The sequence below is a fragment of the Meles meles genome, chromosome 12 (assembly GCF_922984935.1).
Source record: "Meles meles chromosome 12, mMelMel3.1 paternal haplotype, whole genome shotgun sequence".
Lineage (NCBI taxonomy): Eukaryota > Metazoa > Chordata > Mammalia > Carnivora > Mustelidae > Meles > Meles meles.
The window spans coordinates 71596832-71617294 of record NC_060077.1 but is presented as its reverse complement, the minus strand read 5'-3'; the positions used below and the strand labels follow the sequence as shown (position 1 = coordinate 71617294).

General features: G+C 52.8%; 1 protein-coding gene across 2 annotated transcripts in view; it reads left to right on the top strand.

Moving 5' to 3' along the window:
* Positions 1 to 20463, top strand: part of MYO5B (myosin VB) — a 339470-nt gene that overhangs the window by 298488 nt on the left and 20519 nt on the right. The window contains exons 23-30 of one of the 2 annotated variants that reach the window (XM_046024282.1): positions 388 to 472; positions 1651 to 1796; positions 2887 to 3006; positions 4610 to 4750; positions 8411 to 8476; positions 11998 to 12237; positions 13264 to 13364; positions 19304 to 19381. In XM_046024282.1, coding sequence (XP_045880238.1) covers positions 388 to 472; positions 1651 to 1796; positions 2887 to 3006; positions 4610 to 4750; positions 8411 to 8476; positions 11998 to 12237; positions 13264 to 13364; positions 19304 to 19381 — 977 coding nt within the window. The remainder of the gene's footprint in view (positions 1 to 387; positions 473 to 1650; positions 1797 to 2886; positions 3007 to 4609; positions 4751 to 8410; positions 8477 to 11997; positions 12238 to 13263; positions 13365 to 19303; positions 19382 to 20463) is intronic. The other variant, XM_046024281.1, reaches the window with a different exon arrangement.

Sequence of the window (20463 nt, the reverse complement as noted above, 5' to 3'; positions counted from 1 at the left end):
GGGACATAGAGTAGCTCTGTTTTTAAGGTCTTGAGGAACCTCCACAGTGTTTTCCAGAGTGGCTGCTCCAGCTTGCATTCCCACCAACAATGTAGGAGGGCTCCCCTTTCTCTGCATCCTTGCCAACATTTGTTGTTTCCTGCCTTGATAAAATTAGCCATTCTAACTGGTGTAGGGTGGCATTTCATTGTGGTTTAGATTTGTATTTCCCTGAGCACAAGTGATATGGAGCATTTTTTCATGTCTGTTGGCCGTTTCTATCAGCTGACTTGATTTTCTTTAAAAATGCATTTAAACATACCAGGTGAACTTCAGACCTGACAAAAGGAGGCTTTCTTCGTCCAGCTGCACAGGGCAAACATTTTCTCCTGTTGCTCTCCCTTTCAGCAAGTTGCAGTCCTGGAGCAAGAAAACGCTGTCTTAAAAGATGAGAAAGAACAGCTTAACAACCAAATCCTGTGCCAAGCGAAAGGTAAGCGCAAAGTGCTTGATTTTTCATTTCGGAGTTCAATTTCTTTTCCACACTGATTTTTCCCCCCGAAAACTCCTAGCAAGGACATGGTCAAGATGGTGCACTGGAGTCAAGGCTTTAATGCATATGAAAGAAGGGTGGTCTTCATGACGCTGCTGTGACTCTTGGATTCAAGGGTTGAATGCAGTGAGACGTGCACATAATGGATGAAGGAGTGCATGGGCTTTGGAGCCCAGGGACCTGCACTTGAAGAATGACTACCATATGTGACTGCCTGGCTTTGAGCAAGTCCCTTAATGACTGCAGTCCTCCATCTTCACCTGCAAAATGGACATAAAAGTACAGACCTCAGATGTCTGAAGCACTTAGCTTGTTGCTTGACCCATAATGAGCACCTAAAGCTCATTACTGCTCTTTTTAACTATAACATCCATAACGCATGTTGTGATTTCTTCTGTTAATGTTGCTGCAGGTGAAATCAGGGGTCTGATCCCAGCAAACCTGGCACCACCATCAACCCCCATGGGCCGTCTGGCCTAAGAGAAATGGTGGGTTTCCGCAGACCCCAGTCCTTGCCAGGCTCAGTGGGTTCCTTAAGCAAGTCACCCACCTTCTCCCATCCTTAGGTCTATCCCCCACCCGAACCCTGAGATCTCCTTGAAAACTTATACTTTTAAATTTCCCTTTTAAAATGATTTCTTTCTACTGGTATAAATAATGAGTTCGGGTGGGGGCAAAGCCCATCTATGTGACCTATTTGCTTTCCCTTCTTCGGTCTCCCTACACTTCAAGAACACGGAGGATCGGGAATGGGAACAGAACTGGGGAACAAAGCCTGGGTTCTCCCAGGGACGGTGCTAGCCGCCGCCGGGACAGTTGTCCCAGGAGAGAAGCCCGTGTTAAGTGAAGGAACATCATGTAGGCTGCCTGCTTCTCCCGCACTTTCCCGAAAGCAGGGTGGGCTCTCCCCTTCTCTGAAGACTTAGACCAGCAGAAGCAGCAGCCCTTTGCTCTGAGGCGGGTGAGGTTGCTGGATAAAGGCATCAGGGGTCCATAAAAGGAGCTCATCCTGGGCAGCCTTTTAAAAAGAGATGAATCAGAAAGCACGAGTCAATCAATACGCATGAGAGGAATCCGTTCAGAAAGCCAAACTGCAGCTTAGTGTGCTTGCTTTCCAGATGAATTTGCCCAAACCTCTGTCAAGGAGAATCTGATGAAGAGAGAGCTGGAGGAGGAGCGCTCCCGGTACCAGAACCTCGTGAAGGAATATTCGCGGCTGGAGCAGAGATATGACAACCTCCGGGATGAGATGAGCATCATCAAGGCAAGGAGGGCAGTCCTGGCCCCGGCCCGAGCCAGCCCCGCTTCTGACACTCCACCCCATTCTTGCACAGTCTGGCCCCCGCACTGCCGTCCAGCCACCACGCTGCCCCTGTCCTTCCCCTTCCATGCCATGCATGGAAGTAACGGGGCCGGGTGATCATTCCCAGGGATGGCTCCTTTCCCAGCTTTGCCGTCTTATCGGGATCTCGGGAGCTTAAGGAAAATCCCACCAAGGTGTATGCTGTCTTGTTCCCTGTTCGGGGGAATTCCTGAGTTGGAACAGTGACAGTGTGGGGCGAATTCTGACCTCTGCATCCCTGGCATGTACTGCAGAGAGACCCCCAGGGTCTGATTGTTTTTCCCAATCTTAGATGAAACGCAGTCGACGTAGAAATGTCCTATTTCAGGATTTATCATTCCTTTTTACCTCACGTAAACATTCCTTCCAGAAATGCGTCTTCAGACAAGATTGATAAGTTAATTGCATAGAAACCAGGAAGAGAAGCTAAATAGGAACATATATAAATACAGAATTTTCTGACCAAGATCAGTTTTTACTCTCAAAGCCAAATCATATGCAAGGGGGGAAAAGTATTTTTAGATGAACAGTATAAATGGTAACCTCTATTTCTAATATGCTTACTATTTTCATAAAATTGGGGGAGCACAAGTTGCAGTATGAGCCAGTTGGGGCAGGTCTGTAACATTCTTTTCTGGGGCGGGGGGTGGGGACCAATGACAGGACAGTGTGTTTGCACTTTCAGGGCAAGACCAGGAGATACGGGTTGTTTCCACAGGACCTTCAGAGAAAGCAGCCAGTGTCAGGGATTTGGATGTCATGAGGAGACTCATTAGGGAGTTCCGTCCTGCCACGGGGTTCCCTTCTCATGGTTATTTTGTTGGCTAGATGGACGTCAGTGAAGTTTGTGTGGGAATAGCTCCATTTAGCCATTGTTCCCAGAAACAGGGACACCTGTTCTTGTTGGCCAATAAGGCAAAAGTCCAATTCTAGGATCTACTGGCCTTTGAAAAGGAACCGTTCTCATGAACATTAGTTCGTTATGAGCACTCCCATTTTTCTCCTTCAACAGCAAACCCCAGGCCACAGGCGGAACCCATCAAACCAAAGTAGCTTGGAGTCTGACTCCAATTACCCCTCTATCTCCACATCTGAGGTCGGAGACACAGAGGATGCCCTTCAGCAGGTGGAGGTGAGTAAGGCAGGACAGCAGCTGCTCTGGGAGCTGGGGGTGGGGGGCAAAGTTTGAGGTTTACCAGCTGTACGGGGACTTCCTCTGTTGGTGGCTGGGGCTTCTTCCTGATGGAGGCATCACTTGGCCTGCAGTGCACTTACAAGACCCTGGAGTTAATATTTACTGTGCAAAGGGATACATTACTATGCAAGAATTTTTTTTTTCTCTGACCGAGAAGCGGATCAAACTCAGAGAAGAATTATTTGGACTATTTGGAGCCACATATGTTTGCTGAGTGACTACATCTTTGTTCTAAATACGGTGCCACTCAGTGGCCTTGGTAACCTGTGTGTGGTTTTGTCAAGGGTGCATAGACACAGTTTTTCCCCTGGCATTTGAAGAGAAGAGAATCCACAAGCAGATGAGACCTTGCAGAGCACATGGGAGAGCTGGAGGAGAGACAGTCACGAACACAAATGTGCCCTGAGCACATCTTGGTGCCATGCACCGCGGGTGAGCCCCGGAGAAGGAGCAGTCACTGAGCCAGAGACGGCCTCTGCCCTCTCGGGGCTTGTCGGGTACAGAGTCAGAGGACAGTCAGGTGATAGGGGAAGTTTGGAGTATAACTGTGGGTACGTGTGGTGCACATGATGCGAGAAGCGGGTGACAGAGGAAAGGTGGGGAGGATGGAAAAGGAGCCCCTGGGACAAGAAGGCGGTCTGTCTTACAGGCTACTGGCCATGAACGCCTGGCAAGTGCCTAAACATGCTCACTGGGGCCCCTGATTTTACCATTGCGATCACCTAAGTCTGGGTCCCGGAGGCTTCAGCCACTCGAGCTCCAGACGGGCCGCCCAGGTGTACGTGTGGCCTTTTCTGCATAGACGTAAGCACTTCCGCGGGTGGACTTCACTCTTCAGGGAGACTGAGGCTGATTCCTGGGATGAGCCAGAGCAGTGAGCTCTGTGCGCTCCTGACATGCATGTTGAACAAGTTCTATTGTCCCCCATGTGGGCACGTGGACTTTAAAAGTCCACGTAGATATGCTCGTGCAGACACACCTGCACACAACAGAACCCAGAGGGCAAAGCCAGGCCCAAATCGAAAGGGAGTAAATCCGGGAAACTGAGGCTCTACAGTCTGTGGAAGAAACGGGTCCTGTGGCTGGGCCGCGTTGGTTCTGTCTCAAGGTTCCAGCAAGTGGAGTTTGGACAACACATTTGCAGGGACCAGTAACCGCATCGGTTCTTGGTCAGGGAGCGTTAAAGCCTGCGTTTTACCGTTTCTCTGGTATGAGACCGTTTCCATAAGCGAGCTCTTTTAACTCCCAAATAAAATGGCTGTGTCTTTATCTATTCTGGGAATGTATGAGTGGTTATCTTAAGTGGCTCTCACAGGAATATAAATGGCCAAGGCTCAGATGTTACCGAGACAGAAAATGAGCCTGGAGTGCCAACTTCACTAGGAGAACTGATGGTTGGTTGGCACTGGCTTTGCCTCTGGGGCGTGGATTGATGTCTGGGCGGAGAGAGAAGACAGGCAGCCAGAGAGGCAGGCTGTATGTGCCCTAAGGCACTGGTGCTATTGAAACCTCTTTCCCGGCTCCCTGTGTTCCCCCGAAGGACATTGGCCTGGAAAAGGCGGCCATGGACATGACGGTCTTCCTGAAGCTGCAGAAGAGAGTGCGGGAGCTTGAGCAGGAGCGGAAGAAGCTGCAGGGGCAGCTGGAGAAGAGAGAGCAGCAGGATGGCAGGAAGGTGCAGGTGCGTGCGGGGGCAGCAAGCCTGCAGGGCGGCCCCGCGTCCTCCTGGGGCTCAGGCTGTGACCGCTGGGGTCCTGCGGGTGTTGGGGAGCAGGGAAGAGCTGCTTCTCCTGTAGGTGTCCTGTTGAGTTTTCTCCGCCTGTCGGTGGCCCCACACCACCCCAGGTGGAAAGGAGGAGGCTCTGCCAAGTACCCCCAGGGCAAGGGATTTCCAGAGGCAAAGTGGCTGGGCTGCGGGTGGGGGAGGTACTGTGGCCTTGGCCCCTATTCGCCAAGAGGACTGGAATGTGTGACTCAAGTATAAATATAAGCCACAGTTGAATTTTAGCAGAGAAGAGTGATCACCCCTTATGTGGAATCTGGCGTGGACTGGAGTTTAGCTGCACTCGGGTGGGGAAGCCTAGGTTTGCAGTCGCTCACCCTGCTGTCCCATGATAGCCCCCTGGCCTCAGCCCGGATGATCATCCGTATCTTGGGTCTCGAAAGGATATTGCCTGAACCTTTAGTGTCCCCGGATCTAGCCCCCTCTCTGTCGGGGACCCGCTCGGCCCCTGCTCAGCGCTGTGCTCATAGCAGATATTCAAAATGCCTATGAAAGGAGAGGACACAAAAAATATAAGAAAACTCCGTAGCCATCGAGGAATTTGTGATCCAGGTTGGGAGGACCAGGCATAACACGGGTGGAAAATAAAGAAAAACATCAGTAGCGCTCAAACCCATGCAAGGTTGGGTGCGGACTGGTGTTGTAGGAGTGGACAGAGCCCATGGAAGTGAGCAGTGGTATGGAGGCAGGAGCCGCACATGTCTTGGGAAGGAGGAGGACCAGTTCTGATGGGGTGGAAGGCCGATTCTGACATGGGTCATATCGTTAGCTCACCTCCAGGTGGATTTGTCAAAGGCCTGTGCTCTGTTCTTAGGCCTGACTTGCCCGTTGTGGGGTTTGACCCCCTTCCCGCATCTCAGCCCTGCCCCCACTCCTCCCTCTGCACCCTGTCTCCTTTTGGTAACACCTGGCTTCCTTTCCCTTCAGATGTAATACAGACCTTGGTCTGTATCGCTAGCATGTTCTTGGGTATTCTGAGCACTGAGTGGGGAGGTGAATTCTGAGCACTGAGTGGGGAGGTGAATCTTGTTGGTGGACTTGAGTCTCTAAGGTCGATTAGCTTCCTAATGGAGAGTGAGAGCATTAGGTTTACCAATGACTCAGTCCATTAGAAGAGAAGCTTCCCTGACAGGCAGCACAAGTCAAATGTATGAAAAGCCACATCGACGATACCAGATAGTGCCTGACCTCAAAGCCCACCCAGCGATCTCCGGACTTTCACCCACCACAGAAATGCTGAGTAACTTTGAAATCTTGGCTTTAGGATTTTTCTTTGATACCAAAATTAAAAAAAAAAAAAAAAAAAAAAAAAAAAAAAAAAAAAGATATCCATTTCTTTGAAAGCAATCACTGAACAAGAATTAGAACCTGGGCTTGCCACCCAGCCCTGGATGTAAGTTGAGGGTCTCTCTTTAAAGAGAAGAACCTTGTTTTTGACAGTAAGAAAGGCAAGAGTGGGGGTGCCTGGGTGGCTCAGTGGGTTAAAGCTTCTGCCTTCAGCTCAGGTCATGATCCCAGGGTCCTGGGATGGAGCCCCACATCGGGCTCTGTGCTCAGCAGGGAGCCTGCTTCCCCCTCTCTCTCTGCCTGCCTCTCTGCCTACTTGTGATCTCTGTCTATCAAATAAATAAAATCTTTGAAAGAAAAAAAAAAGAAAGGCAAGAGTGGAGCAGGGGATGGAAGTTCTGGAATCCTTCTAAAGCACCCTGAAACTGAACTTGCAGAGATCATGTTCTTGGATCTGCCTTTGGTTGCAAGAGGGATCCTGAGCCACTGGGTCTTTCCCCTGGAGAGACGTGCCCCGGGGTGTCAGCTCTTGAGAGAGGCCATGCTGTGGGGGAGGAGGGACAGAGACGTCTGTAGCCTGTGCCATGAGTGTGGGAGTGATAGCCTGCTGTGAGGAGGGGGCCTCTGTGACAGTCAGGCTGTCCCTGTATTGGGCTTCCCATCCCTCCAGCTCCCTTTCCCCAGGGCTGGCACAGTCACCTTTGCCACCAGGGTAATCCCAACAGGCTGCCCATTTAGAAACATAACTGCCAATCCACCTTAACGCAGCCCCCCAGACTGCAGACGATCTCCATGTTCCAGAACCAAACGCACTCCACGGTGATCCATGGCCACGCGTCACATCCCCACTCCATGGAACGCAAGTGCAGGCCTTTCACTGGGGCAGCGGGTGAAGAGTAGACCCAGACCACTGCTGAGGCGGGAGGCGAGGCAGAGACTGGTACCCTGGACAGCAGATTTCCCAGGTTCCCAGGGAGCCCAGTGGTCAGCGCGGCAACCCGGAATCCCGGAGCGTCCTCAGGAGGTGCTCGGCGTACTCTGCCTGGGCACACCTGATCCATGCATGGCCAGTGGTGGCCTTAGCCTGGACCTAAGGCTGCTAATGCGCAGATAGTCCAATGAAGCACTGTCAGGTTTTAGCTCCAAAACCTATCTTATTTAAGGACCATCACCCACTGCTTGAAATCACCCTGAGCACCCCCTTTACGAGGGTGTTCCTGCCCCTTCTCATTGACAGTTCAAGTCCAATAGCTGCCAAATAACCATAGGAGTCCTGGGTTCCTTGAGTCCTGATGGGCTAGCATTCTGGGTGCCCACAGGCTGTCCACATCCTTCGGAGCTTAGTATCAGGCAGCATTTGAGTGCTGTAGGGGCCGGCTGTGCTGGACCCCCTCCTGGAGGGGGACATGGAGGGAGCAGCTGGAAAAACAACACACCTGTGCACACACATCCCGAAACACCCCAAAGTAACTCCATTAATAAGGACAAAATTATTGATTAACCTTCTTAGTAAGTACATACGTGTTATGGTGCTGGTTTCCTCCACTGCTGGAACAGACTCGCACAAACGGGATGGCTCCAAAACAACAGAAATCTCTTCTTTCATGCTTCTGGAGGCCGGAAGTCAAAAATGAAGATTTCAGCAGAGCCATACTGTCTTAAAGGCCTTGGAGGAGAATCTGTTCCATGCCTCTCTCTCTGAGCATTTGGTGTTGCTGGAAACCCTGGGTATGCCTCAGCTCCAGTTCCTTGGCTTGGCGCCGTAGGACTCCAGTCTCTGCCTCCATCTTCACGCGGCACTCCTCCCCGTGTGCGTGTGGCGTGCGTGTGCTCCAGCGTGCGCCCCCTCTCTTCCTGTGAGGACACTTTAGCACCCATCCTAATGACCTCATCTTGATTTGATTTGATCTGCAACAGCCCCATTTTAAATTACATTATGTTCACAGGGACCAGGAGTTAGGACTTCAACATCTCTTTTTTGGGGACATAATTCAACCCACAACACAGCATGTATATGTTTGTATACATGAGGATCCCATGAATAAAGTCATGGAGGGGGTGAGGGCCAGTGGAGGGGTCTTCTGTGGAGAGCTTCCTGGTGGTCTGGAGTTGCAAGCTGTGTTTTGAGGTGGGAAGGAGGTGGTCCTGCTGGGTGGCAGGGGCAGCGGGTATGGGCACTTGTGCAAACAAGCCCGGGGACCATGGGTGGAAACACGCCTGTGGAACCCTGCATGTGGTCCGGGCTCACCTGCTGTCTCCTCATCTGTGCAGGGGGAGCAAGCGAAGAATGACCTAGACTTGGACCAGGATGCAGATCTAGCCTACAATAGTCTGAAGGTAAGACTGTCAGCGCAGGAGGTCCTCGAACTCTCCCCTGCGGAGGATGGATGACAGTCTGTTCTCGAGTGGAGCCGTCAGCACAGCAGGCCCCTGTGGGTCTCTGCCTCTCGGAAATGGAAGAAATGTGTACTCACCACAAGCAGCTATAGTCTGCACTTATAGGAAGCACCAACGAGGTGCTGGCTCCCTACAAACCTCCCTATGGTTAGGGGCTCAGCCCCACAAGACGGCCACCACTTCAGATGCCAGTCAGACGGGTGGGTCCCCAGGTGACCCACATTTCTGTCTAACTTAGCTACAAATCGGGGGATCCCATAACCCCCTCCCCAAGTTTGACCGTATGTCAGGACAGCCCACAGAACTCAGGAGAGCATTTTATGTACCATTATTGGTTGATTATAAAGGATACAACTCAGCAACAGCCAAACGGAAGAGACACAAGGTGTATGAGAAGGGGCACAGAGCTCACAGGCCATCTCCAGGTGCGCACCCCACCCCCCACCAGCTCCCTGTGCTCGCCAACCCGAAGCCCTCCGAATTCCTTGCTCAGGGTTCTGTGGAGTTCCATTACACAGCCACCAGGGATAAAAGTATTGGCCTTGGGTGTTTAGCTCCATCTCCAGCCCTCCTCTTTCCCTTTCAGGGCGTTGGTTGGGGTGGGGCGGTCAACTGCAGTGCTCTCAGGGCTGGTTCCCTGGTGCCTGGCATCAACTCGGTGGGGCTGAAAGGGGCTTGTTAGGGCTTAGAAGAAATGCCAAGGGTTTTAGCATCCCTGAGTCTGGAACCAGGCCCTGAGACCAGATATAATGAAAGCTGTTCCTCTCATCTCTATCAGTAGGAATCACAAGAGTTTTAGAAGCTCTGGGCCAGGAACCAGGGCCAGAACCAAATATGTATTTGTTATGTCATATGTCTTTACCTACCTGATAGCGTTCCAGTTAAGTTAGTAGGTGACCAGTGGGATGAATTCACTTTGAAAAATATCTAGACCTGCATGGAGACATGTCCCCATGCACCCAGGGCTGACCTGATGAGAGCTGGGAGGTCAGAGAGTGGAAGGTCCCAGGGCAAGCCGGCCTGTGTTGACTACAGTGATGGAGGACTAGGCTCTGGGGCCGGGAGGGAATGTACAGAAAAGGGGCATCAGAGCACTCCCCCACCGCCCCTCCCATTCCCAGAGACTTGGGGATTGGGAACTTATCCATTCTGCTGTGGTCGGTCTGGCGGCACTCGTGGGACCATGGAAATCTCTGGCAACAGCTTCATTGCCCCAGGAAAACAGCCCAGAATTGTGCCCATGGCTTTTTGAACAACGGCAGCCACAGAAGTGTGGGGGCTTTCTTTTCTGAATTATTGACCGGACTTTTTTTTCTCGTGTGATATTTAAAAGCTTCAGAGCACTGCGGGGGTGTTGGTGGTAGATGCCTGCGGTACGGGCCTTCCGCACGCCATCCTTCCACAGCCGTCCCCGAGCATGCGAACTTGTTAGGCTGCGTTAGAACCGGTAAGACAGTCTAGCCCAGCGGGTCTCCGGGAGTGGTCTGGGAACGGCATCTCTGCAGACATGCTAGAAGGCGAATGCCCAGCCCAGCCCTGCCGTATCCATCAGTTTTCACCCCCCACCGAGAGGTTTCTGTTACCCACGCCACCCTGAGAAGCACTGCTCTACTCCAAGTACAGAGTGCTGCTCCCAGGGCTCCCATCTCCCAATCTGCTCAAAAGCTCCCCCTGCTCTTAGCCGCCCACTAAGGAAGGTACTCCTCTGGGTCCTGTAGGCTGCATCGCACTGCCAGTGTGGGGCTGGGCTCACGGAGGTCTCAACAAATACTTGTCCCAAATTCCCAAAGCTCCATGACCCCTCTGCTCTGTTAGGCCAGGGCTCTGAGGTTACAAGACCTGGTTTTCCCTTCGTTGTCTCTGGTGAGACTGGGCTCAACCTGTGCCCCTGGTCCCAGAGGCTGGCCCTGGGGACCCCTGGGTTTGCAAGAGACCAATGCTGGGGAGGCTGGCTGCGATGCTTCTCACTTAACAGACCCAGACCTTGAGGGAAGGGAGGAAAAATGGGGCCTTTTGCCAGCCTGTATCTAGCAGGCAACTGCTTTCCGAGGGCATGGAGGGCAGGAGGTGAACCGTGCCCTCTCAGAGTGTAGATTTGGCCTGAACAGATGGCAGTTCTACACACTTGGCCATTGAGCCATCTTTTCTGACCCAATCCTCAGCAAACTGGATTTGAAAAACCTGCCCACAAGTGCACGGAGGGGGGGGATGAGGCAACGGCAGGAGGACCCTCCCTCCCCCGATGAGTAGTGGTTTTTGCTGATACTCTGAATTCCCCCTACCAGAGTTTTGGAAATGGTCCTGATCCTTCTCTAGTGCATGAAGGGGCTAGAAGCACACCATTTGGATACTGGGCTCCAGCTTAGACATCCCCCCGCTGTGGGATGAGAGGGACTGGAGGGGTCCGCAGGCCCACCACACCTGCAGAGCATTGCTCAAGGAGGCCTGATGTAATGTAGTGGGGCTGGAAGGTGAGACTCCCTGGACCAGGTACTGGGAATCCTGGGCGCTAGTCCTGGCAGGGCCTCTAAATTTATTGTGTGCCTTCTCAGCTCTTTTCTCTTGTCCTCGTTCAGAAAACAAAGACATTGTTTCTTCATATGGTCTCCTAGTTCTGTGGTCCTGTGGCTTCTATAATCTGCAGCCAGTCCCCCACTTATCCACTTTTGGGGGGCCGGCAGTTGGGGTTGGGAAATTTTGAATCCCATATACAGCAAGACCTTAAAAGCATTATATGTGTGATTATCAAACTATATATGGTCTGACTTTGTCCAACGCCAAGTTAAATGTTACACCCAGAAAACTCAAAAATACATCCTAAAGTTGAGTTTCGTGGTATATTTTACTCTATACACAAGTGGTTTTTCTCCCACTGGCATTGACTGTTGGTGGCTTTCCAAACCAACAAAAGAGTGTCCCTGGTATACTCCAAAATATACTCCAAAACTTTAGTCCACGTGGTGCTCCTTAGAAGGGGGGTGGGGGTGGGCAGGGAGGTGGACAGTGATCTCTTGAGAGATAAGTTTAGGAAATCCTGCAGTCCATATGTTCTCTGGAAAGTCACCAAGTGCATTAGTGTATTAAGGTTCTAGGAAGTCCAGTGTTAAAAGCATGTTCTGTAAAATTAAACTGACATTTCCACGAGGGTAGGGGTTTCATGGCCAAGTAAACTTAGAAATATGAACACTGTCAGTCACTTCAGGGAATGCAGTCATAGAGGCCTCGTGTGTGATGCTTCATGCCAGTAACTTAGGACTGTGGGTTCAAATCCAGTTTTAACTACTGGCCTTTCGCCAGTCAGAGCATTTGCAGTGCATGTTCTTGTTAGAACCAAGCTGTTCGCTTCGTGGGAGTCAGGGCAGGTTGGTTAAGGAAGGGGGAGGGGGAAGACCACATGGGGAGACACCCCCCGCCCCGAGGTCCAGGGAGAAAGGGAGTGTGTCGCTTGGGCTGTCTTCCAGAGGCAAGAGCTGGAGTCGGAGAACAAGAAGCTGAAGAATGACCTGAATGAGCTGAGGAAAGCGGTGGCCGACCAAGCCACCCAGAACAACGCCACCCACGGCTCCCCGGACAGCTACCACCTGCTGCTGAACCAGCTCAAGCTGGCCAACGAGGAGCTGGAGGTTCGCAAGGAGGAAGTGCTCATCCTGAGGACCCAGATCGTGAGCGCCGACCAGCGCCGACTCTCCGGCAAGAGCACGGTAAGAACCCGGCAGCCCCCAGCCGGGCTGGTGGGGTGTGACACTTGGTAATACAGGCAGGGTTTTTCTTACATATCTTTACCTGCGAGAACCTTAAACCTAAAAGAGCAAACTCTCCTGCTCTAGGGGTCTCTCCCCTAATGGCAAAGCAAGATACTTGCTGCCCTTTCAGCGTGACCTTTCATGGCAGACTTTGCTGGAAATTTCTGGAATCTTCTGAAGTTACTCAGTATGAATATGTTCAAAAAGAACAAGGCAGAGAATTAGAGAAGCAAGAGCTATGGTCTGAGCAGCCCCCTCAGTCCTGTTTTTCACCTCGTGCTTTGCCCCTTGCTGTTTACTTTGATTCTGAGGTAGAGAAGGTCTTTCCTCTCAGCCTCCCCAGTGGGGCAAGTCCGGCTTAGGATTTGTTCTTTATAGTTTCATCTTCTGGGACAGACTGGAGACTGGGAGGGGGAGGGGACAGTGACCCTAGAGGATCTGGGTCACTCTAGGTATGGCCCAGGGGTGACATGGGGGGAAACGTAGGTAGTCCTAGGTAGTCATGAGTGTGGAGGATCAATGCTGGGACAGATTGTCACCCTGGCCTTTGGATTTGGGGTGCTGTCACCTCCAGAGACACTGTCACTATCATCCCCCAGCCCCCCCCCCCCCAAACCACCACTCCACATTCAAGGCCTTTTACAGCCAGGCCTTGTCATTCTGTGCCTTTGGAAGTCACATTCCTGCCTGGGTTTAACTGCTCTTATTTGAGGTCGTCCTGGGCCTTTGTTTTTTCCCCAAAAGCTTGGGTTTTTTTTTTCTTTCTTTGTAAGTAGTCCCCAGGCCCAGCAGGGAGCCCTACATGGGGCTTGAACTCACATCCCTGAGATCAAGAGTGGAACACTTAACCGACTGAGCCACCCAGGCGCCCCACCCCGCTACCCCAAAAACTTGTTTTTATGCCTCTGTATGTAAAGTTCATGAAGTTGTTTCATGACAGTTGTTTACACTACCAGAGTGTAATTTTAATCTGGGACCTTCTAGGAGCCGAACATTAATGCCAGAACAAGTTGGCCTAACAGTGAAAAGCACGTAGATCAGGAAGACGCCATCGAGGCCTATCACGGGGTCTGCCAGACAAACCGGTAAGTCCCGCCTCACGGTGACTCTGCCCGGAGGAGGTAATGGGAAGGGGTCTTACCCAAGCTGCTGCATGATGTCTGCTGCTCGGACACTGAACCCGTACTTCAGCATCAGGGTTTACTTCTTACTGGAGGCAAATGAGAAGGAACAGACTCCATGGATCCCATGCCCTTAGGAAACCACTTGTTAGCTTCTGCAAGACTCCAGGAGCACAGCTGGAGCCTCCAGAGGGTAGACCCTCTGACAGACCCGAGGAGAGGGACCCTCCCTGGGAGGAGTGCTGACAGGAGGAGCGGGGAAGACAGCTGAGAGTGGCTCGTTGCACTAAGGCGGAAGCCTGCGCAAATGAGCCCGACAAAGTTGTGGGAGGGGCCGGCTGCAGCTCTTTGCTTTAATACCAGCCAGACTCAATCCTGCTGGTGGGCCACAGTGCCCAGCATTTAAGAGCTGGAACCCAAGCTAGACACCCCAGAGGCTGGACGGGAGAATCGCCCATTCCAGATGGGCGAACATGAGTTTTCCCTGGATTGTACTGAACCAACCTCTAGTCCCTCCTTAAGGATGAGCTCCCCCAGGTTAAGGCAACAGAGTGTGACTGGGGGAGTCGGCAGGGCCCAGAGGAGACCCCCAGACAGTGTGGCAGAGCACCTAGCAAGTGTGCCCCTGGGGCTCCACGCGCTTACTAGCTGTGCAGTATCTCCTTCAGGGACTCGCAACCGCTCCGTGCCTCAGTCTCTCCTCTGTACTGAGGACAGTCCCAGCAGTGCGCCTCACGCACAGTGATGGAGAAGACCATGTGAGTTGGTCTGTGTAGTGCGCTGAGAACACTGACCGCCATTATTAACGTCTTTGCCTCTTTGTGCCCCCGGCTCATCAGAGCAGAGCCGGCCTTGCCCCTGGCTGCCTTTCTCTCTCGCCTCAACCGAATGTCCCATCAGTCTAAGCGTTTTACAGAATTGTTGAAAACCGGAAGCACATCTGGAAAACGTCAGTAGGTGTCACTGGGAATGCGGCCTGATGTTTTCATGAGAACGTCACAAAATGACCTGCAGACTTAGTGCTATGATTTCTAGGTCTTCCAGCCCCCGTTTCTGCAGATAGGGAAACTGAGGCCCAGAAGGGGTGAGTGGCTCTGGCGTGCGGCCAGCCCAAAACCGAGTCGAGGTACGATCCAGAAGGCCTGACTCCCGGGCTGGGCTGCTCCCAGCACACTGTGTAGGTAATCAGAAGATGAAGGCCTTTTAGTGGGCCCCCAGGAGGAGAGTCCGTTCCCAGATGCTGCGGTTCTGTCCCTGAAAGGAGAGAGAAGGAACTGAAGGTGAGCCTCTCGGTGCTGAAACTGGAGTCGAGATTTAGTCATTTGAAATATATCTTGAGTGAAGAAATGCACTGAATAAGAGAACAGAACACAGGTATAGTATTTGAAATTAAAGGAAGAAGGAAGGCAGGAAGCGAGCTTGACCCTGATGGGGGAGTGTGAGTGCAGGTCTTTCTGATCTGCACCATGGCTCTCAGCGACTGTCCACTCCCTTCTTACTCACCCAGATGCTTGTCGGGGATCCAGTCCTGGAGGCTGCTTACTTACCCTGGATTTGTCTTCCTTTGCAGCAATAATCATGGTGTGGTAAAGTAAAAATAGCTTTTCTTATATCTTAAAAGAATTGCGCTCCCTGCAAGCCCAGGGTACAATAGGGGACTCCCAGCCTGTGACCCCCAGTTAGGTACAGAAAGCTGCCTCACGGAGGGAAGACTGTAGAACCCGGTCCCCAGTGCCTGCCACAGCTGGAAAGTGACCCGACCAGACCATGGTGGGTTTGTGCCTGTTGCGGTTTGGTAACCCCACCAGTGAGGAAGGAGCGCAAGGGGCATGCAGGCAGAGGGGTGCAGACGGCGATTCCCGGGGCCAGGCAGTGAGGCCATCAATTCTTACAAGGGCAGCCCCTGCCCATAAGCTCTGAAGACCCAGCCTGCGATTTCCCCATAACGGAGAGTTATGGTTGGAACAGAAGTTGCATGAATGCATCTGTGCTTTGGGGTGGAGGGGTTACAGCAATCTGTCCTCTACCTAGAAAAAGCTTACACTCCCAGGCAATGGATTTTGCTTAGCTTTCTGGGGGGCTACTCCCCACACCCAATCACAGCTCCTCTGAGAGTCCAGGGTCCCCCAGTTTGGAATTTTTTTCACGTGCTAACTTCCAGAGTTTATAGAGTTCTCTTTCATCTTTATGACTGTGCCTCTTTCTCCACTTTGGGAGGGAAGCCAGTAATGAGGGTCTGTTCTGGGAAGGAACTGCAGGAAGATGGATAGCTCTTCTGCTTCCAGAAAGTGCTTTCATTTCCACGTTTTGGGAGCTAAGAGAAATCAGCAACATTATTACCATTTCATCTGTGGCCAAAATCAAATTAAAGAGAGGGCTGGTCCTTGCCCCCCAGGATGGGCTGTTGCAGACACAGGTGAGTGTCTGGAGGGTTTGGGGGGCAAAGCTGGGGAAGTGGGTAGCAGAACAGGCGTGCACTCAGGTCACAGAGCGAGGTAGGAGGTGTGTGGTGAGGGCTCAGGCCTAGCTCTGGAAACAGTTTACCTTTGGCCACTGGCTATTTCCACTCAAGTCTGTGGAACTGCAAAGAGAAACTTAGAGTGCATTATTGGACCTCTGCTTGGGTGCCAGGAACTTTGCCATCCCTCTACCCAGCAGGTTCCAGGAAACAACAGGAGGCCGTTGGCACAAAAGGTAGCTTTGCCTGTTGGACAGGCAAAGCCAGGGTTATTACAAGGAGCCTGCTTGGGACAGGGGAGATCCTGTTTAATCAGAAAAGGGTGTGTGCACATTTCTTAGGATAGGCTTGGTGTTCATGGCTCATTTGAGCCTGAGCCCCAGCTGCTGTGGGATGTCTTGCTCAGACAGCAAAGGAGGGAGGGAGAAGAGAGCCTCTGCCTCCCCAGCTCCCTTCTCATGAATCCTCACTGTCACTGTTCCCAGCTGGAAACTCTGGGGGGAGATGATTCCCTCATAAGGGTACCCAAAATTCACTGGGTCCCAAATCATCACCACAGTTCCTGTCTGCTGTAATTCAGAGGCATGTCCATATTTATCCCGAGACAATTCACCTTCCCGGGGCCCCACCTGTAGCTCAGATTCTCATTCGTGGTGCTGGGGTTACGGCCTCCCATTCTCAGAGATTGTGGGGCGCGTCCTGGGCAGCTGGGCAGAACGTCCAGCTGTGAGCTTCAGAAATAAGGACATCCGTGGAACAGGACCTTTTTCAGTTTTTTAGAGACTGGAAACGGACCATCTTCGTGCTCATAGGAACCTTGCCTGTTCCCGTCCACAAGGAGGCAGGGCCTCCAGCCAGGACAGAGGGATGGCGGTTGGGTCAAAGTCCTGATGGCACTCTGTGGACAGGGTCTACAGAGAGAAAGCAAATACTCTCCCAGGCCCTTTCGGCTGCATGAGCTTTACAGTGAACAAGATTAAGTCATTAAAGATCTAGAAAGAACCTCAGATAAGTCAGCGGGGCACTTTCATTTTACACATGAAACAGGTCCAGGACATGTAGACGACAACCACCACCACGCCTTTGGGGTGCCTGGTTCTCCAGCCGAGTTCCTCAGTGCGGTCTTGCTGCCTTCTTGGAGCAACTTGGAGACTTTACCTGGTGCTTGCTCAAGCGTGTCTGTAGACTCACCAGAAATGGGGCTTGGCACAGTGGTGTGTACACAGCACATCCTCCATGAATGCTTGTTGATACGTTCATTGACCTCTTGTACTTTATTTTTTTTAAATTCCCGTAAACTGGCGTTTGGGGTTTTCCTTCTCCTGCCACTAGGTGGCGCTTCCTCCCAGGCCTCCCCCATGAGGGCCCGCGAAGGCGAGAGTCCCCATGGAGGAACCGGTCCTCTTTCATCCAGGAAAAAGGCTCGGACCTGGAGCTGGCTGACTGCATTTTCATTAGCCGGCATGCGGGACTTCCAGAGCACTGTGTGATGACTGGCCCGCACAGTCTCTACTTTTATCTTTGTGCATCATGCCCGGCCTGTTCCAGAATTAAGAATTCTGAGAGCGTCTCCCTCTGAGCAAGGGATTAATGCTAACTTCCTCTCTGTGTAACTCAACAACGCACAGGCACCCGCCGGAGGGTGAGAGGTGGGACTCCGTGTGCCATCACGGGAACTATAGGAATACCCTGACATTCCCGGAAAGAGCCGGCAGCCCCCTCCCTCCGCCTCGACATCTGGAGGGCCAGCCAGGGTGGGCCGCTCTCCGGGCCAGGCAGGTCTTCTCCCTCTTGGGGTCCCTTCACTCATGGCAAACAAGGTGACGGAAAAGGTCCCGCATTCCTGGTGAGCAAAGTACTGGCTACTAACAGCCCTAGTTAAATGTGGTAGGAGCGGAGAAGGGACAGGCACTAGGCTGCCAGCTCCCACTTGACATGGCCAGGGTCCCTTTTGGATTTGCTGGGGTAAGTGGAACACACAGGTGAGTTCCGTGCTAGGAACTGGAGGGGACTGCTCAAAGTCTCCAGTCAGTGCAGTCTCTGGGGAGGCCAGGCCTCGGTGAGAGCTCTGGACATTTGAAAAGCCAGAGTCCTAAAGAGGAGAGGCCCCCACAGCGGACTTGGCAGTAATCCGCTCACTGCCCAGCGGGAGGCAGCACAGCCCTGAAAGGAAGGCGTGGAGCCCCCATGCTCCGGGCGGTCCCTGCCCCTTCCCTCTCCTCCAAGCTTCTCAGGGTGGGACCTGGGAGCCGTGTGACAGGCTTCCCTCTAGAAGCAGCTTGTGTGAGCCCTGCCAAGGCCTGGAGCAGCCTATCCTGAGGCTGTGCTCTGGGGAGGGAGTAACAGGGTGGGTACTGCCCCAGACCTCACCCAGCACCCAGCAGGAGCAACACAGCAGCTCCTCTCCTGGGGGGGGGAAGGTTGTCTTCCCGCTGTGAGGACGGGGTTGCCAATCCATGCACACCGCCTGCGGCTCCTCCGGGATTCTTGCCAGGAAAATGGGGATCCAGCCAGCACGAGGAGGATCCCCAGCACAGAGAGTCGGGGGCAGCCTCCTGGCAGGTGCGAGAGGCTTGAGAGGCTCAGTCTGCCGCCTACCGCCCCCTCCCACCAGCCCTTGAGAATCTCCTGTGTGTGCCTTGGGGAGGTACCTGGCTGGGGGTACGGGGCCTGACCTCCAGGAGGGGTTCGTCTGGTGCTGGGCAGGCACTGGGCCCCTGGGGAGAGTCAAAGGATTTGCAAGGAGATGGCAGCTGGCCATCTGCTTTCCAGGTTGAGTGAATAGGAGAGATGTCACCCAGTCCCTGGGGTGGGGGCAGAGAAAGTTCCATGGGCATCCTGCTTGGCTTTTATTCACGGTTTATGTGCAATTGCAGTGAGGGCTAGAGGTGAGATGAGCTGATGCTTTTGCGTCCTTAGTGACAAAGTGGAGAATGGCATCGAAAAGCAGACAGTGTGGACCTGTCTCCCTGTGTCACTGAGCCTCGTGTCCCCGGTTAGAGCACAGCAGATGCCGCCTCCCCGGGGCCCCTCTGGGGCTTCTACTGAGCGCGGACCTTGCCTCCCTGCCCTGGTTGCGGGTATCCTGATTCTCTTTCCTTTTCTGAATCCTTCTGGGGTGGGGGGGGGGGAGGGGGACGACCACTGCTGTTCACAGAATTTATTGGGGCAAGTGCAGCCTTTGGCTCCCGTCGTGATCCGCAATCCCCCATGAGAGCGCCCGAACCCTATCTTCTTCTGAGACCCGGCCTGGGGAACGGGGACATTCTTAGGTGCTCAGGTGCTGGTGTTCGCAAAGGAAGAAGGGAAGCTGGGAATTCTGGAGCTTTTCCCTTTTTTTTTGGTTTCCAACGCTTGGCTGGAATGGCCTCACTTTCCTGGATGTTCTGCCTCCCTGTCTCTTCCCTCTACACTCGATGCCCTGTTTTTTGTCCTTTATTTCTAGCAAGACTGAGGATTGGGGATATTTGAATGAAGATGGAGAGCTCGGCTTGGCCTACCAAGGCCTAAAGCAAGTTGCCAGGTCACGCATACGCCTTCCTGCCTGTGCCCGCTCTGTCTGTCCCGCCTGCTCGTGTCTACGCTTACCTGTCTCTCAGCTGGAGTAGAGGCCAGGGCCTGAGTCTCCGGGGTGTTGTGGGCTGCCCCTCGGGTCACTTGGCTGGTGCTCTGTGTCCGGGCTCTGTGTGGATGAGGCCCGGGAGCTGTCATAGGGGTCTAGGTGACAGCAGCTGATGGCTCAGGGGAACTTTCCTGGGGTCAGGACACTGATGCTTACAGGATTCAAGGAACTTGCTGCTTCAGTAGAAGATCCAGAACCTGAATCCTGCTCCACGTGGTACCAAAATCTGAATAAGCCACTGGCCTTGAGCTGTGGGTGAGCAGTTTACCAAGGGAGGTTAGACACGCACCATGTGATGGTCCTGTCCCACTTTGGCTGCCTGCGTGTGGCCCTTCTGGGCTGTGGCATAGCTTGGCACATTCAAGGCCCCCAGCAACCAAAGTAGCGATGGTCCACAGGCTTGTGTCCCAGAAGAAGCCATGGCGGTGGAGTCCGTGCTGGCCCAGGCCCCTCAGCCTGGCGGTGGTGCGGCCAGGTGGGACCCCGAAGCCCTCCCATACTACCTCCAAAGCGTTACCTGCCCATGACCTGCTGGAGGGCCCATTACAGCAACAAGAATCTGTTCTTGGGAGAAGAAAGTCCAGATCAGCTAGTCCTCGAGGCAGCGTGCCTCCTGGCTCTAGGCTGCTAAGTGGCCCCACTGCCTGTGAGCAAGGTGACCTTGGTCTCTTCCCATCAGATTCCCTCTGATCTAATGTGGATCAGAATGGGACCTGCCTCGTGGAGTCATTCTAAGAAATAGGGTTAAAACAGTTGGAGCATTTTGGCACGTGCCTGGCACGTAGTAAGCACAGAATCCATATTAGCTGACATTTCTGTTATAATGGCCATTGTTTAGTAAGACCTACCCCACCGAGAAGTTTGTTTTATTGGGGAGGGAACCCCCGTGTAAAACCAGGTGATTCCTTGTGGCTCTCTATCAGCAGATTGGATTTTTTTTAAATAAGCATATGAGTGCATTAACAATACCAAAAGCTCAGACC